An 18,527-nucleotide genomic window follows, 5' to 3' on the forward strand; every position below is an offset into this window, starting at 1 on the left:
TTTCAATGCTGGTTATGGGTTGCTTTGTTCAAAACTGAGTAGAAGTTTTGTAAAACGGAAATTTTACTGTTATCCTGACACTATTTCTCCATGAGCGATGAGAATTTTAGCTGATCCACTTCCACTTTCCCGTCCCCCTCCCCCTAATTTATGTTCATGATCCCTTTCAGTGAAAATATTAAAATAATAAATAATGTTTCTGTTAAATCCCATTAGTCTCAGTCTGACTGAGGTGTCCCACTATTATCATCCTCCTGTCGAGTCTCAGTCTCATTATGGGACGTCCTATTTTCATTATCATCCGTCATTGCAGTCTCAGTCTCTTTATGGGACGTCTCATTATCTTCATCTGTCAGTGTATTCTCAGTCCTTTTATTAAGGGCCACTGCTTCTGTGACATCATTCTCCTGAAAGAAAGAAGCAGATTCACAGAAGGTCAAACACATGTTCAGGATTGATGATTCAGTTACACACAGTTGTTCTCGCTGATATTTGTGAATGTAAAGACCCTGTTCTTCATTCTGAAGTATAACAGCACAAGATCAGCACTCTCTTAAATAAGTCTGTTATTATTGTTTCTGTGTAATGATTTCTAAGCTCAATCAGACACACACAGCTGACAGTTCTCACAGATCTGAATCTGTAGTAAATTCACAGTGTTTGCAGACAGAGAATCATAGCTCACAGTATCTCACCTGATCATGATCATCTCGCGGTGTCCTGTTTCCTGTTTGAACTATAACAACAAACTCTTACTTTGGTCAATTAGAATAAAAATACATGTTTTGTGCGATAAATCTCTTATTTCTATTTTGTACAATCAGCTGTATGTAATACTTGCCTGGTTGTTTTGATCTGTAGAGACAGTAAATCCCAGCCACCAGCAGAATAACACCAACAGCAGCAGCACATATTACTGGTATAACTCTTATTTCTGCTTCAACAGCTGAAGGCGGACCTGGATCTGGAACAGCTAAAGACACACAGACATTATTACTGGACATCAACTGATAATCAACCAATCTACTAATAACTTTTGAATAAAATGTCCAACTTGCTGCTTTGGCAATCAGTTTTAAGACACTGATTTAATCAATAAAATGTGCCTTCTGATTTTAATGAGTTTTTGAGTCCAGCATCAAGGAAAACCGACTGATATCATGCATTTTTATGTTGTGAAGGTGATAGAGACGATCTCAAATGATATTTTAATGTTATAAAAACAGGCCACAACATTGACTGGGTTGATGTAAATTTATTGAAGTGTATAGACTCACCAGTGACAGAAACACTGAAGATCTTAGTGACGCTGAATCTGCTGTTGTTGATCTGTAGTGTGTATTCTCCAGAGTGTGTGTTTGTGGTGTGTGTGATGGTCAGAGATCCAGTCTGATGATCCAGCTTCAGTCTGTCTCTGAATCTCTCTTCACACTGAACATCTGTACAGATCTTACTCTGATCTCCAGTGATTTCAGCGATGAGAATCTCATTAAAATACCATGTGATCAAATCATTTCGTTTTTTTATTACACCAGGATTTAAAGTGACAGATTCTCCCTCGACACACTTTCTCTGTTCATCTCGCTCAGCAGCAGAAACACCTGAAACACAAACCAACCAATCTTTGTGTGTGTCTTCAAAGCAACAGTTATCCATGGTTTTGCATTTACACAGTAATTTCACATCAAATCCTCATTTAAACAGATGATAGTTGATCCGAGACAGCATGAGATTCAGTAATCTGTTCATAATGATGTAAACTAAACATTTCACTTTTAACCCTCTGGGGTTGTTCGGCTCAAATGGACCCGAAAAATTTATGTAAATTTTTTTTAAAAATCACAGAAACCTCGGAATGGACTGAAATTTGGTGACTTTGTTGGTATTTGGTATTTGAACACCCCAAAAAAATGGGGACAGGATGTGAACAGTCTAAGTGGTTGTAAAAAAAATAGTCACACTTGGGGTGTTCGGGTCCAAATGGACCCGCATGGAAAATGAATGGGAAATTGGCAAAAATGTGAAAATACTGAGTTTTTTTAGTGCCTACAATCTACAAATCAGCCACGATCTTGAAAAAAAGCACACAACAGTGAAGGGGTGAATCTATAAAACATCAAGAGTGCAAAACAGACACATCCAGACACACACACACAAACACACTTTTATACACAAACACACCAAAAAATTCTGATTATACATGTTTTGCATTTTTAAAATGCTCAGTTTGTCCACCAGATGGCATCCATCTCATTTTAAAAATTGCTTTTATGAGGCCTAGGCTTGACTCTAAAATGAAATACAGCTTTAAAAAAATATATATTAAAATATTTTTTTTCTATTATGTTCAATGGGGGGGGGGGGATTTTGTCATAATTATTGCATTAATACTAATTATAATTTTTTTTATTTTTGAAATTCTCTCAAAACACCTAAAAAGAAAAGAAAAAATATTATAAAAAACGAGTAAAAAAAAAAAAATCATGATTTTTTTTTTTAAAAATATGAATCCCGCCCTTTGGGTCCATTTGGACCCGAACACCACGAGTGTGACTCTGAAACGAACAACCCCAGAGGGTTAAAGTATGCTTGTATAGTGTTTGTAAATTAACATTCACGATTACGTCTACTAACTAGATGCTCTGCTGTTGTGTTAAAGCATTTAATTAAGAACAGTTTTTGCGGTGCTGACCACTGTAGCCAATCACAGACGAGACCACTCCAGCCAACCAGACTGGTTTAAACCGCACAGATGAGTTTTGTTCACTGACTCGCATAATGAACAACAAAGGCTGCGGCTAAAATCTGTTGGCAGGATACTGAAACAAGACAACAAAGCACACCAGGATCAAATATTTGTAATGTCTGAGATGCTTTCATATAACAGTAGCACAGATTCATTCCAGAATGACAAATCTTATGAATACTAGTTTCATGACACACCCCTGAAATACCAAGGATTACTACAGCAAAGTTACACTTTAAAATGTTTAAATTCCAATTTTGGGTCAAATATGGACAAACCCAGCCGTTGGGTTACATTTAAATTACATTTTTAACCCAATGTTTGAGTTTGTCCATATTTGACCCAAAATTGGGTTAAAACAACCCAGCTTTTTTTTTTTTTTTTTTTGAGTGTTTTGATTTACTGGCATAAATTCGTTTTGGGGTTTTAATGACTGAATGTTCAAAAATATTACTCTCTTTTCCAAGTCTAAAGCCAAATATGGTTGATATAGAGTTTAATAGAACTTGCGACCACAGTTGGCTAACGATTCTCATGCCCGTTAGTCTCTATGAAGCCCCTCCTTCTGAAAAGAACAACCTACTCTTATTGGTCGGCTGGACCAGTGTGTTGTGATTGGTCAAACGCGTTGAGCGCGTTTGGAAATTGTCCCATGTCCCATCCCTTACCATAACCATGAGTTTCAACACACTACTAACTAACTCAACTAGACCCCGCCCCTTTATTCTGCATAATATCAATTATTAAAATGAGAAAATCGTCCTGCAATGACATTTTTTTGGCGGCCGCCAAAGCAAATTTGTATCCCTCCAAAGTGCCTTTACTTTTAGTATTTAAGAAGTGAATTTTAAAAATAAACTACTTGCAATACGTAAGTAGAAAAAATGTTGAATAGTTTAGTACTTCTACTTAAGTGTGGTGCTTAAAGAGCACTTCAACTTCTATTCAAGTCACTTTTTTGATAGAGCACTTGTACTTTTACTCAAGTCCAGGTTTCTAGTACTTTATACTGTGAATATAACATATTTAAGGACTCACCATTGACAGTAACATTGAAGTTTGTGCCACTGTTGCGGCTGTTCAATGATAACTGATATTCTCCAGAGTCTGTGTTTCTGATGTTCATGATGGTCAGACATCCAGTCTGATGATCTAGCTTCAGTCTGCCTCTGAATCTCTCTTTACACTGATCATCTGTACAGATCTTACTCTGATCGTTCATGATTTCAGCTATACGGTCACTATTAAAGTACCATCTAATTCTGTCTAGTTGGTTCATTTCAACACCGGTGTGTAGAGTGACTGAATCTCCTTCCATCACTGACACTCGGTCGACATCAGCACCATACGAACCTGAAGAAACAATTGACATATTGGCACAAAATTATACAACAGGAAAGTTAAAAAAAAAAAATTTAGTACTACTTTTCACTAAACTTTAACACTACTTTTAGTGTAGGTAAAGAAAATATGACTCTATTCACTGAGTGATTCAAGCCAGAGTGATATTTTATTTTTATTATTATTATTATTTTTAAAAATAAGTGAAACATGACTAGAAAATACTATGGAAGCTTGTTTCCGCCATTGAATAAAAAATATAATAAAGAATTGTGACTTTTTATCTTACAATTCTGACTTTTTTTTCTCACAATTGCGAGTTTATATCTCACAATTCTGACTTTATTTCTCAGAATTGCGAGAGATAAAGTCAGAATTGCGAGAGATAAAGTCAGAATTGCGAGTTATAAAGTCAGAATTGTGTGTTATAAAGTCAGAATTGTGTGTTATAAAGTCAGAATTGCGAGATATAAAGTCAGAATTGTGTGATATAAAGTCGCAATTCTGAGAAAAATGTGACTTTTTTTCTCACAATTGCGAGTTTACATCTCGCAATTCTGACTTTATAACACATAATTGCGAGTTTATATGTCGAAATTCTGACATCTTTTCTCAGAATTGTGAGATATAAACTTGCAATTGCGACTTATTAGGCCAATTCTAAGGGGAAAAAAAGACTAACTTTTTCCCCCCTCAGAATAGTTTAAATCTCACAATTCTGACTTTATATCATGCAATTCTGACTTTATAACTCGCAATTGCGACTTTATATCACGCAATTCTGACTTTTTATCTCGCAATTCTGACTTTATAACTCGCAATTGCGACTTTATATCTCGCAATTCTGACTTTTTATCTCGCAATTGCGACTTTATATCACGCAATTCTGACTTTATACCTCGCAATTCTGACTTTATAACTCGCAATTGCGACTTTATATCACGCAATTCGGACTTTTTATCTCGCAATTGTGAGAAAAAAAGTCAGAATTGTGAGATAAAAAGTCGCAATTATTTATTTTATTTTTTTATTCAGTGGCGGAAACAAGCTTCCATAAAATACAGATAATAGGACTTTATCACACTTGGCAAAAATGTGATTTGGCATGGATCTTAAAAACACATCTGCTGCCGGGCTTGATCAGCCTGTATGGCAAAAAAATGCCGTAATACGAGATCTTGTTGCTGGTAACATGAGGAAAGTGTAAACATAGTTAATTTACATGTACTATTGACACTGCTAAAATACTGAGCTAGATAAAATCGGCAAACATCCTTTTAAACTGTGCACAAGTTAAAGTGTCCGCATCTAGTGTTTTTTAAAGCTACATGCCATGTGTGTAATGGAGAAAAGCACATTTTGATGAGCGTGTCAGGACAAATGCAGGAGGAAACAAGATTGTGTCATTTACTATGTGTTTGCCCATCTGAACTATGAGATCTGCAAGATTAGTGATAAAGTTTGTAAGCTTGTCTCGTTTAGATCTCGTGTTTCCTACAGCACATGATGGACATTTGTAACTTCACACATGTGAAGGTGATAGAGATGATCTCAGTAATGTAATACTAATTTAAAGCAACTTAAAAATATTTTACCTGTTTTCAAAAATTGCGATGGAAAATGCATTGAATGATTAAGACTCACCAGTGACAGAAACACTGAAGCTCCTAGTGATGCTGAATCTGCTGTTGTTGATCTGTAGTTTATATTCTCCAGAGTCTTCAGTTCTGGTGTGTGTGATGGTCAGAGATCCAGTCTGATGATCCAGCTTCAGTCTGTCTCTGAATCTCTCTTTACACTGATCATCTGTACAGATCTGACTCTGATCTCCAGTGATTTCAACAATGAGAATATCATTAAAATACCACATTATCACATCATTTGGGGTTGTTACTAGTACTACACCAGGATCTAAAGTAACAGATTCTCCCTCCGTTCTCTTCATTTGATCTAGTTCAGTAGCAGAAACACCTGAAACACAAACCAAGATGAAACACTAAAAACTCACCAATGAAATTATTTCGAGTGATTTTAAATCAACTGAACTTTTTAATGACTATAATCCACTAATGACTCACCACGGACAGTCACATTAAACATTTGTTCTGTGTTGCGGCTGTTGATCAGTAGTTTATAAACTCCAGAGTCTTCAGTTGTGGTGTGTGTGATGGTCAGAGATCCAGTCTGATGATCCAGCTTCAGTCTGTCTCTGAATCTCTCTTCACACTGATCATCTGTACAGATCTGACTCTGATCTTTCATGATTTCAGCGATACGATCGCTATTAAAGTACCATCTAATTCTGTCTTGTTGGTTCATTTCAACACCAGTGTTTAGAGTGACTGAATCTCCCTCCATCACTGACACATCTTTATCAACATCATACGAACCTAGAGAAGAAATGTACAGTTCATTATTTGTCACTACCGAGATAAGGCTAATGAGACAAAGTGCTCTGAAAATGATCAAGAAATGTGTCTGTATTCAGACATGCAAGCAAACAAACAGCAGAATAATACATAGCCTATTTTCACATGGATCTCTTCCGACTTAAAATAGTACAAGCAATCCTGATTCATATCCTCACACATATTTGTGCATTCATATATCATAGACTTAGATCCATGATAATATTGTTGCCTGAACTTTAAACTACGACAGTTTTCAACGCTGTAATTTTTAAAAACATTCTATCTAAAATGTTTAAAACTGTAAAAATGTCATTGTAATCAGTTAAGGAATAATACTTTTCTGTCAAGTGTTTTACACGTTACAAAAATGAAGCAAATAAGCGCCATTTGTTTATTTACTAGAAGAGAAAGTGATGACTTACCAGGTACGATGAATACACTCAATATGAGCAAAACAAAGCCATTCATTTTTCACAACTTTTCCACTGAAATGAATACGGATTTTCACTCTTGATCACCACGCCCAAGTGAAAGTTATTTAAGATAAATAGTTGTGACGCCGAATAACCAACGCGCGGGTCATAAACAACTCAGTCAGACACGATCTCTTCATTTGTGTTTCTATTTCGTCATGAAAGCCGGTTACTGGGTGATTGACTGTCGTTTATAAGTGAGATGTAGTAGATACGTCTCGTCTCAAAATGCGAATGAGTTATAGCCTTGCATGCCAGACCTACATCAAGATGAAATGATTTTTTGCTGCCGCTAGGGTGCGTCTAGATTTCTAGGCTAGACGAGAGTAGAAGGTGAAGGGAGAAAAACAACAATTATGAAGACCAAGACATTTAAATTACATTTGCTAATCCCATCCTAAATAAGTGTTTACTTCCATAATTTTTAGTTGAAAAAAAAATCAGTTACAGATTTAATTTTTATGTAATTATTTATTTATTTATTTTTTTTTACATGACAACGATCAGATAACCAGAGTTACTTGTTTTTTGAAGTTCCCAAATGCACCTTTGACCTCATTTGATCAGCATATTTACTGGACTTTCCCAGTTCCGATTTGTTCCAATCTGATTTTGTATTAATTTTTTGTGTGTGACTATATTACATCTTCTTTTAAAAGTCATCCATATCCAATATTTGAATTTACTCTATATGGGAGTGCGTACACTTTTTGACTTTCTTAGTTTGTGCGAATCGGGGTTCAGACAGAGTATTTATTTTTTCCCACATAGTCTAGTAGCCTATAATTATGAGGTTTTGTAGTTGTGTTGATTACTCCCTGTGTATTTAAGCCTTGTGTTCCCCACAGTTGTTTGGTGTCATCATTGTTTTAGTTCTTTGTGCTGTTTCCTTGTGAGCTTGTGTGTTTTCTCTTTGATTTATTTTGTTAAAGATTGTTTGTTTTATATTTATGATTTTGAGATTTACTGCATCCCATGTGACAACATAAAAGTTAATTGTTTAGTAGCTACTACTAATGCTATTTTATATGCATTCTTTTCTGTTCTGTGTATATAGATGTCAGACTGTGAGGTTTAAAACCGTGACATACAAACTAAACACTGAAAAAAATGGCCTCTGTGATGCACAAGATCTTGTCAAAGATATCGCACCAGATTTCCGAAGAACAACCACTGACGGTTTCAGTTTGAAACGGAGCTGCCCCTGTCACACTTTAGTATGACTGGCAACCATGTGAGATAGTGGATGGTCTATATGATTATATAACCATTTTAAAATCCTCAAGATTTATTGTATCATGAAGCTTGTATCATGAAACATGAAACTTGTGTATACACTTTGTGTATACAAGTACTTTCATGTCAGAAACGACCTTTCAGAAACAATCAGTGTTAAATTATATTAATGTTTTCCATTTGATAAATAGTGTTTTCCAAAATAAAGAAAGTCTTAACAAATGTCAGAAGAACAGTTATATGATTTATACATAGATTATTGACACACATTCAGAGCGTGTGAACTATAAAAGTCAAACCATGCGAGTACACACACCAGATGATGGTTATCAGCAGATAGTCATTTTAGGTCCGCCGTTTCACTGAACAATTGAAGAAAATGTTTCACCTGCTTGTTTTGTTCTGCTTGTGCTGCTGCCGTCTGATTAGTAAGTAACAAATATATTTTTATGGCCTAATTTCTGGCCGTTTCTCAGTAATAATGCTGCTGCTAGTCTATAATAGTATTTTCATTTGCTGTTCTTGTTACATAAATTAAACGCATATTATTGTGAGATCTACTTTAGATTCCGGTCTCTGTAAAAATATGAAACTATTGAAAGTGTCAAAATACAATTAAACTTGAAGTCTTACTGCAATTCTCTTTTGCGTCTCTGATCCTGTTCTTCAGTTCACATTTAAAAGTTACTGACAAAAGCTGATTTCATGCTTAGTAATAAACCAACTTGACCATTCATCTGTTGAACATCTATTCATGTTCTCCAGGTGTGTTTGGTGAGTCAGTGTCAGTGATGGAGGGAGATTCTGTTACTCTAAACACTGATGATAAAATACATGAAGATGATGATATACTGTGGAAATATGGACCTGAAAAGTCTCTGATAGCTGAAATCAGTAGATCTGCTGGCATCTTCTCCACATATGATGATGTTCCTGATGGGAGATTCAGAGACAGACTGAAGCTGGACAATCAAACTGGATCTCTGACCATCACAAACACCACAACTGAACACACTGGGCTCTATGAAGTAAAGATGAGTGGAGCAAAACTGTCATCGAAAATATTTAATGTTTCTGTATATGGTGAGCCTTCAAGTATTATTAAAGGGATATTTGGGGTTTAGTACAAGTTAAGCTTAATCGACAGCTTAAAGCTTAATGTTTTGTGTAGTCTATAGCCCAGATTTTTGCTTTTCTGCTGGACAAGTGGAAATACATGTTTTTGAAGTCATCAATATCATGCGCCGCAAATGCTGTTGATTGAGCTGAACTCTGAATGTTCCTTGAACTTTTTGCATATTGAAATGTTTAATCATTTTACATATTTCTGTCTATTCTCTTATGTTTTCTAGCTCATCCTGTCACTCCTATAATTACCAGAGATTGTTCATCATCATCATCAAATTGTACATTGCTTTGTTCAGTGTGGAATGTGAATCATGTGACTCTGTCCTGGTACGCAGGAATGAGTGTATTGTCCAGCATCAGTGTGTGTGATCTCAGCATCAGTCTCTCTCTACCTCTGGAGGTGGAATATCAGGATAAAAACACCTACAGCTGTGTGCTGAACAATCCCATCAGCAACCAGACCACACATCTGGACATCAACACACTCTGCAGACACACATGTGATGGTACGACAGCGCTGATATTAGTGTTTATTTACTGAGGTCTCTGATTTTGTTATAGATCAGACACATTCAATTCCATTTGGTCCTTTACAGATCAAGGCCTACCGTTATTGTTCATAGTGTTGATCTCTGCTGGATCTCTGATGATTGTTGCTGTAGTCGTGATTTGCTGCATCTCCAAGAAATGTAGAAAAACAGGTAAGGAGTGCAAGTAACTCATTTGTACAAATAATTATATTTTTTTTAACACATGCTTTTTCTAAACATATCTGTGATTATAGTTAAAGTAGATCAAACCCAGGAGGAAGACAGAACTGATTCAGCATTGGGTAAACCAACAACACCAAAAACGGTAAAACCATTTTTGACATTATTGCAAGAACTTTCATTCATTTAGTCTTATCGAAGCTTTATGTTCAGCATCAGGCGGTCAGTGAACAGACAAAGTGTTTCACTTTTTAAAGGGCTATTTTCATTTTGCAGACCTAAAACAGTGCAGTCTCACCCCAAGACGTCATATAACTGACGTTTTGGGACGTCTTTTGACCATACGTCAATATCCGTCTTTTAAAGGGCCCTTTAAACGTCGTTGATGACGTTATCGGATCCTAACTCTACCTTAGTTACCTTAACCTACCCCGTCACCTAACTGACGTTAAAGGTAAAGCGTCAGTTGTATGACGGCCCAGGATCGTCATCAACCGACGTTTAAGGGGACCCTAAAAAGGCGGATATTTACGTATGGTAAAGACGTCAGTTATATGACTTCCTGGGATGAGACTGTGTTACCTAAAAAGATAATTAGTAATAAAAATGTTTCAAAAGCAATGATTTATCAACCAGGGTCTCTGAGACTTGGTGTTGGGCGTCTTGGTGTTGATGCGATTGTAAATGCATTCGAAGTCACCGGTGACTAAGGATGTGTAAACACATGCAAATATAGGCAGATGACAAACCATGACGCAACACATGAAGCGCTCATGCAAATAAAAGAGTGCCCAAGTTACACATCATGATCTCTTTTATCTGAAGGAGATGTGCAGGCATGGATTTGGGTCACTTGAACCATGCGGTGTAAATGAGGCCTAAATGGCCTGGTCGACTAATTGGCTCCACCTTGGCTCCTTGCCCCCTTGGCTCCACCAGGGACATTCGTTCTTACGGGTCAACTGGGCTCCCTCGTTCCTTCAGCTGCTCTTGGTCAGTCGTTGCTCTGCCTATGCCACGGACTTTCAGGCTTTTGTAAAACCCAAAGTATGGCACCAAGATGCAACTAAGACGTTTCTGAGTGTCACCTCTTTGCTGCGTCTTGGTGTTGACGTTGTGGGGAACAAAATACCCACTACACCATGCTGAGGAAATGCCTGTTTAATAGGTTGCATAAGATCAAATTACTTTACAGAATTATTTGGAGTCAAAAGCAAAGTGTCCCAAGCAGAACAAATTCTGTCCTGAGAGGCTCTTCGGGAGCAGCCAACTAAAAGGAGAATGCAAACTTCTCTGGCTAGCTAGTGAGAAGGGCAGGACTGCAGAAATGGCACCACCCAAAGGGGAGCACTGTCCCTCCTGAATAGATTTATAAAGGGAGGGAGAAAAATGAGAATATGGGACATAGCTTTCAATCACCAGGCTCAATACCCATTGGGAACCAGAAGTGATAGGCTATTAAACCTCCCTTGAAATCCGAATAAGTGGTTGGGGAGGGTGGAATAAGAATTGGATGCTTTATCCATCCTTATTTATTCACCTCTGACTATGTTACACAGTGGTTGCACGAGATGAAACAGGATCTTAGAAGGTTTAGAAGAGGAAGTGGATGGTTCAGAAGGTTACTCGAACCTTTGCAGGTGTTACTTCCTGAAAGCAAATGACTGCACCCTTGCCTCCCTGAATCTCACTACCACTGCCTCAACAGAGTTGCCAAAGAGTCCCGTGGGCGAGATCGGGGCATCATGAGAAAAAGATGTTCTCCTTCTCTTTAATTCCAGACAGAATAAGCTAAAGGTGCCTTTTCGTGACTCCCGACTGCCCGGAAAGCCAAAACTGTGGTCTGGTGCAGTTCAGCCACCACCTCTGGTGACAATCCCTGCCCTTTTCTAAGCCCCTAAGCACGTCGGTTTGGCTTGACTGTAAAACTGCCAAAATGTGACCCTGAGCCTGACCTGGCGCCCCATTTTCCTTACCCATGAGCCACAAGGTGGTCTGACATGGCTTTGGCGTTAAGACCGGAGCCCTCAATGAGGATTCCTAACCCTGTGAGATATAGCCATCCGCTGTCTGTTCCACAGGGAGTGTAGCTGAGGCGTACAACTACTATAATAATATGCTGATTGAGGCGGCCAAAAATGGACGGGATTCCGGTCAGAGAATAAGGGAGTGGAGAGAAGATTCTTCACAGAGATGGTTTTATTGTACTGTCATCTGGATTAGTTTTATTTATTGGCAATGAAGTCTGTACCCAGATAGCAAACTGACATTGAATCAACGTGGAAACATGACATCGAAACAACGTTGATCTGGCATTGTTTTGCTCATCGAATTAACGTTGAACCAAAGTCAGACGCGTCATTCTTCAAAACTAACGGAAAATCAACTTGAAATCAACGTTGTTTCAACGTTAGGAAAGCAAACCAGTTGCGTCGATTTTCATCTAGCTTTGAAGAATGCAGCGTCTGACATTGGTTCAATGTTAATTCGATGAGCAAAACAATGCCAGATCAACGTTGTTTCGATGTCACGAGAGACGTCGTTTCCACGTTGATTCAATTGTCAGTTTGCTGTCTGGGTATTAATGGTCTGAAGGAACAATAAAGAAATTAAAATCGTATTCTGAGAATCATTTACACACTGACATAGTAGTCAAACAAATACAATAAACACAAATAAACATGATATAACACTGTACCATGGTCCATATAGTACTAATATAAACACATTAGTTAAACAGTTTAGAACACTGATGCTAATACTGATTAGCGGGTTTCTCTCGCGGCAAATTACGGCCGCGACGGCGCTCCAAACGCGCCGAAAATAACCTTTGAGCGATCGCGGGTCATCAACACATACATTCAATAAACATATATAGGCAGATGTACTTACATTAAGTCATAAACGCATTAAACAAACATGAATAAGTGTGCTGAGGTGAACATTCCCCAAGACAGTCTTCCTGTGTGTACCACTATAACCAGTCCGTGTAGCAACGATATTTCTAGGACAGGCTTTCGTACAGGGAGCATCCTCACACACCCTGCTCACATAATTCCTCCACATTAGAATAATTTGGATTCTGGAAGGGAAAAATGCATGCCTATAATAGTTTCTTCCAGATCCAATTCTGGAAGTCAAATTCAACTTGGCCACTATTTCAAGCATCTCCCCAAATGCTCCCTAATGGAGGAACACACTTTCTGAAACTCTTGCTTTCCATTACCACATGTTACAACAAAAAGCTGATGTTGAGTAACTTAGGCATAATGCACACATGTGCTCCTGTTATAATCAATAACATTATGCAGTTGCAATGTGATGTCTAGTTCAAGGACAGTCCATTTCTATTTTAGATGTGCTGCTGTCCACCTACAATAATTTTTAACTTACGCTTCATGAATTGATTGTTATGACTATGTTATGCATGTCAAAATCCAGTCTGTGGTCTATCTCTGGCCTCCCAATTTAAATAATCATAAACAGTTATAATTGTAAATTGGTTTGCTATTCTAAAATAACCCATACAACATAAGTTTTATATCATTTGATTGTCTTTGGAAAGAAAGTAGGACAGTAGTCCTACTAGCAAGTAGAAAGTAAGAAAGCAGTGTTAACTCATGTAGGCTAAGCTGTGTCCTCGAGCTGCATCTGCTCTGTGGTTTATCATTCTGACCTGAAATGCAGCAATTGGTTGCTTTGTAGATGTGCTACAACAATCGTTGCTGTTGCTTTTGTGTGAAAGACAATCATTATCATCTCAGATGACAGTATGGCTATCATGAAAATCAAAGGGGCGTTTGATGTCACTTCATCTTGCTGCTCCTAGTTTTATATCTATATTACTGAAGAGTAAATGATTTAATGGAAATAGTTCTGTCACTTTTGCAGGTTCCTGATCGTGTCTTTGTTTACCTTTCAGAAATTAAAGATGGAGGCTGTGTATGAAAATGTCCCCAAAAAACGATGATCAGCTTTGACTTTGGCTTGAGTTATTTCTCTGACAGGATACGTCTGTTTTTACTTTTTGTATCACATCTTTTGGTATTATTGTGTTGTATAAAATGTTGTTTTAATTTAAATGTATTTACTAGTAATATCATAGCATTTAGAAACTTTTTTAGCTTTTAGTTAGGAATTCACCCCTGCTGTCCATTATTAAATATTAATCCCATCCTTTACTGTACTCCTTAGTGTCATTTACTGTTTCTTGTTTTATTATTTTTGCTAAATGTTATTGAATAATTGACCTAGCTTAAAGGAATACTCCACTTTTTTTGGAAATAGGCTCATTTTACAACTCCCCCAGACTTAAACAGTTGGGTTTTACCGTTTTCGAATCCATCCAGCCGATTTTCTGATATTTAGAAGAATATCAGTAACCAGACAGTTGGTCTCATTGAATACCATAGTAGGAAAAAAAATATACTATGGAAGTCAATGAGACCAGAAACTGTCTGTTTACTGATATTGTTCTAAATATCAGAAAACCATCTGAATACATTCGAAAATGTTAAAATTCAACTGTTTAACTCTGGGGGAGTGGTAAAATGAGCCTATTTCCAGTATCCCTTTAAGACCTTTGACCAAATCCAGTCAAAATATAACAATACTAAGGCATACTGTCAATACATACAGTTCAGAAAAAATAATAACAACACATGTTGCTTCAAGGAACTTAAAAAACGCTCATTCCCCTCTTTAGTAAACCCTTTCACTTTTAAAACCAAATAAATTACATTGCAGATCCCACTTAGAAATGGACTACTACTGAAATTGGCACAGACTACATCAACTGGTGTTAAAGATGGACTTGTGTGTATAAACTAGTCCTCAACCTCGATCAGAACGTATAAGACGGAGCAAAGATTGAGATTGTTTCCCAAGCATTGATTTATTCAAGTGAATCCACGGGTCATTTATAGTTTGATCTAGATGTGTGGTTTCTGCAACCAAAGAAAGAATAGCAATGAATAATACAGTCAATGAAAATAATAAAGCAACACAAAATTAAAAAACAAACAAACACAAGTGTAGTATAAAATATACATTTACAGCCCGTAAATGCGCTCTCGCTAGACTCACTCTATCTATAACTTACCTAATGTACGCATATATGGGGAGTAGGGTATGAATTAGGATGTAGGTCCTATGGTGTGCATTAAAGTTAGACTAAGAATACAACAAAAGTGGAAACGGAACTGGACAGCTCTCTAGTTTTGTCATATCTAACCCCATGACCTTAACAACAAGCTGAAGTATCAAGGAATCCTAACCTAACAGAATTATACATGTGAAGCATTTTGGAGAAAAATGATGAAATGAAACATGTGCTGTGGTATCAGATTGAAGTGAGTTTTAAGGAATAAATGGAAAGCAAAGTTACATCCCACCTCCCCATTTTTTTTTATTTATTTTTTTTGATAAAGGTGCCAAAATAAACATCAATACCATCAGATTGAGATTAAGCACGTTTCAAATGGTTGAAAATGAGAAATGGCGTCATCATTTACTGTCCCAATGTGTGACTATGTGCTTGATCTTGTTCAGCTCTTCTGGATCTGATGTCATAAAGTAGAACAATGACAGTAGCCACGCCCACCAGAGCAGAGAGGACCAATCGGATCACAGCTTCAGTAGAACCACAACAGTGAATGGAGTCTGAGGAATAAAAACATGAGATCTGATCAGTCAATAAACGTTAATATCAACTAATATGATGAGTGGTGGTGTACCTGCACATGTGTGGTTGCAGAGTGTGTTGATGTCCAGATGTGTGGTCTGGTTGCTGATGGGATTGTTCAGCACACAGCTGTAGGTGTTTTTATCCTGATATTCCACCTCCAGAGGTAGAGAGAGACTGATGCTGAGATCACACACACTGATGCTGGACAATACACTCATTCCTGCGTACCAGGACAGAGTCGCATTACTCACATCAAACACTGAACACACCAATGAACAATGTGATGAAGAAGAAAATGAAGAGCAATTTGAAGAGTCTCTGCTGATGACAGGAACAGGCAGACGAGCTGGGAAACATGATATAATAAAGAGAAATATGGACATGTTTAAACATTTGGTACTGAATAAGTTAATTTAATAAGACTAATTGAAGGACAGGACAAATTATCTCACCATAGACAGAAACACTGAATGTTTTTGATGTCAGTTTCTCTCCATTTAACTCTAGTCGATAAACTCCAGTGTGTTCAGTTGTGGTGTGTGTGATGGTCAGAGATCCAGTTTGATCGTCCAGCTTCAGTCTGTCTCTGAATCTCCCATCAGGAACATCATCATATGTGGTGAAGATTCGGTTGTCTTTGCTGATTTTAACTATCAGAGAGTTTTCAGCTCCATATTTCCACAGTATGTCGTCGTCTTCATGTATTTTGGTAACATCAGTGTGTAGAGTAACAGATTCTCCCTCCATCACTGACACTGACTGTATTTCATTTGTTTCGGCGGCAAACACACCTGGAGAACATTAACAGGTTTTCAGATGGTTTTAGAAAGCATAAGATCGACAGATACACTCTCAGAGAAAGAGAAAAAGGGTACACAAGTTGTCACCGGGACAGTACACTTCAAAAGGGATTCTAATATGTATCTTTTATGTACTAATATGTACACTTTTGATACCAATATTTACCTTTGAGGGACTAATATGCACTTTTTAGGTACAAATGTGTACCTTTTGAAAAGGTACCACCACAGTGATAGCTTTTGTACCTTTTCTTTTTCTGAGAGTAGATGTGAGTGAATCAATAATTTGATATTTAATCTTGAAAGTACAAGTTTAATTATATAGCTATATTAAACATATTGTGACTGAATGAATTCTCATTAAATTTGTAGTTGTTTATGATTACAGCAATTACAGAATTTGCATAATTATTGAAATCAAGATTTCAGAGAGATTTGATTACAGTGGATGAAAAAAATGTACTCTGAAACACAGCAGGAGTTTATTACTCTGAAATGTAAATAAACATCACTTACCGATCAGACGGCCGGCGCACAAACAGAACAAAACAAACATGTGAAACATTGGCAGCTGTTCAGTGAAACCTGATCTAATAAGACGATCAATGAAAGCAGAACAGATCTAAACAAACACAAGCTTATGAATCCTCCCCCGACAGAGTCTGACCCTCCTCATGCACACACACATGCACATGCCATATATACATATAAAAACTACATTTCATTGTAAAATAGAAAGTGATTTAAATTTGTTGTGTATATTAATTCAGTTTTCAATTATGGAGAAAAGTAGAAAAAAATATTTAAGGTAAATTAAAGCTAAAATATGTCTGATTTCACAGTACCAGTTTTACAGAAGTTAAGCTTATGAGGCAAACTGAAACCTGCTTCTTTTTTTATTTTTTTAAATGTCAGAGTGGCTATACAGCGAATGTGTATTTGAACAAGAAAAGGATCTTTTTTAACACGGCCATTCAAGTTTAGTTTTTATTACATAGTATTTTAAATTTATATATGAAGAGTTCAGATGCAAAAGCCTCTAAGTGCCATTTGAAATTTTCTTCTAAAATGATCATTTTTATCAAGCTTGTATATTTAAGTTCAGTAATTTCACTTAAATGGCAATGAAGATTACCTATTAATTGTCATTTAAGTGAAATTAATGAACTTAAATATATATATTTGCCTTCTGTGACATGGTGCATTATCCTGCTGGAAGTAGCCATGGTCAGAAACAATGCTCAGGTAGGCTGTGGCATTTAAATGATGCCCAATTGGCACTAAGGGGCCTAATGTGTGCCAAGAAAACACACCATTACACCATTACACCACCACCACCACCAGCCTGCACAGTGGGAACAAGCCATGATGGATCCATGTTCTCATTCTGTGTACGCCAAATTCTCACTCTACCATCTGAACGTCTCAACAGAAATCGAGACTCATCAGACCAGGCAACATTTTTGTGGTTTTCAACTCAGTATCATCCCCAATATCAGCTTGCCACACACACAAGTGATGGAGCTCCAGTCGGGAAACATCCTCTGATTGCCCACCTCATTCGTGGAACGAGGCGGCTGAGGCCTCCCGTTAGAGGAAACATCTCTTTGTGGGACTTGGTCATAGTCCATGAAGGGCTAGTTGAGACTCCTTTTTGAGCCACTTCCAAAAGCCATTACTTCACTAAAGAGAATTGGCGTGAGTGTTTTCCAATGGCGTCATCGTCAGAGGTAATTCAAAGCAATGTTCTTGTCGTGTTTTCCACAACCGGTCAAGCAAATATGTTTTCCCATATCGCTACCAGGGCCGCATCCCGTTCCGAAATGTTTCCTGTTGAGCTCAAGAGTGTCGTGATGCAGTTTTAGCTGCTGTTCTCCAAAAACACACCAGATGGAGCCATCAGTTAAATCAACTGTTACCAACTCAGTCCTTATCAACACGAACCCAATGTCTTGTCAGCTATAAATGATCTTTATTTACAGATAAAGTAGCAGCC

At 37.3% G+C, this 18,527-nt stretch overlaps 2 protein-coding genes across 6 annotated transcripts; both read right to left on the bottom strand.

Annotated features, from left to right (window-relative positions):
• Positions 1–674: 674 nt before the first annotated feature.
• On the bottom strand, positions 675–13,012 carry LOC120486557 (uncharacterized). 5 transcript variants are annotated; one of them, XM_089120895.1, is made up of 7 exons: positions 9,944–10,054; positions 6,166–6,477; positions 5,732–6,058; positions 3,785–4,099; positions 1,278–1,601; positions 866–973; positions 675–736 (listed from the first exon to the last, which is right to left on the bottom strand). In XM_089120895.1, exons 1-7 carry the CDS (start codon positions 10,011–10,013, stop codon positions 675–677), a joined length of 1,518 nt encoding a protein of 505 aa, XP_088977021.1. In that variant the 5' UTR covers positions 10,014–10,054. The 5 variants fall into 5 exon arrangements, with proteins under 5 accessions (XP_088977021.1, XP_088977009.1, XP_088976999.1 ...); XM_089120883.1 differs by adding an exon at positions 12,938–13,012 and having other exon boundaries at positions 698–973; positions 9,944–10,007; XM_089120873.1 differs by having other exon boundaries at positions 698–973; positions 9,944–10,055.
• Positions 13,013–14,751: 1,739 nt separating this feature from the next.
• Positions 14,752–17,517, bottom strand: LOC120486612 (SLAM family member 5). Its single transcript, XM_039682754.2, has 4 exons — positions 17,048–17,517; positions 16,184–16,522; positions 15,781–16,077; positions 14,752–15,706 (listed from the first exon to the last, which is right to left on the bottom strand). The coding sequence occupies exons 1-4, from the start codon at positions 17,094–17,096 to the stop codon at positions 15,555–15,557; spliced, it is 837 nt and encodes a 278-aa protein (XP_039538688.2). The 5' UTR covers positions 17,097–17,517; the 3' UTR covers positions 14,752–15,554.
• Between the last annotated feature and the right edge of the window lie 1,010 nt (positions 17,518–18,527).

This window comes from Pimephales promelas, chromosome 2 (genome assembly GCF_988280905.1).
Source record: "Pimephales promelas chromosome 2, fPimPro1.hap1.1, whole genome shotgun sequence".
NCBI lineage: Eukaryota > Metazoa > Chordata > Actinopteri > Cypriniformes > Leuciscidae > Pimephales > Pimephales promelas.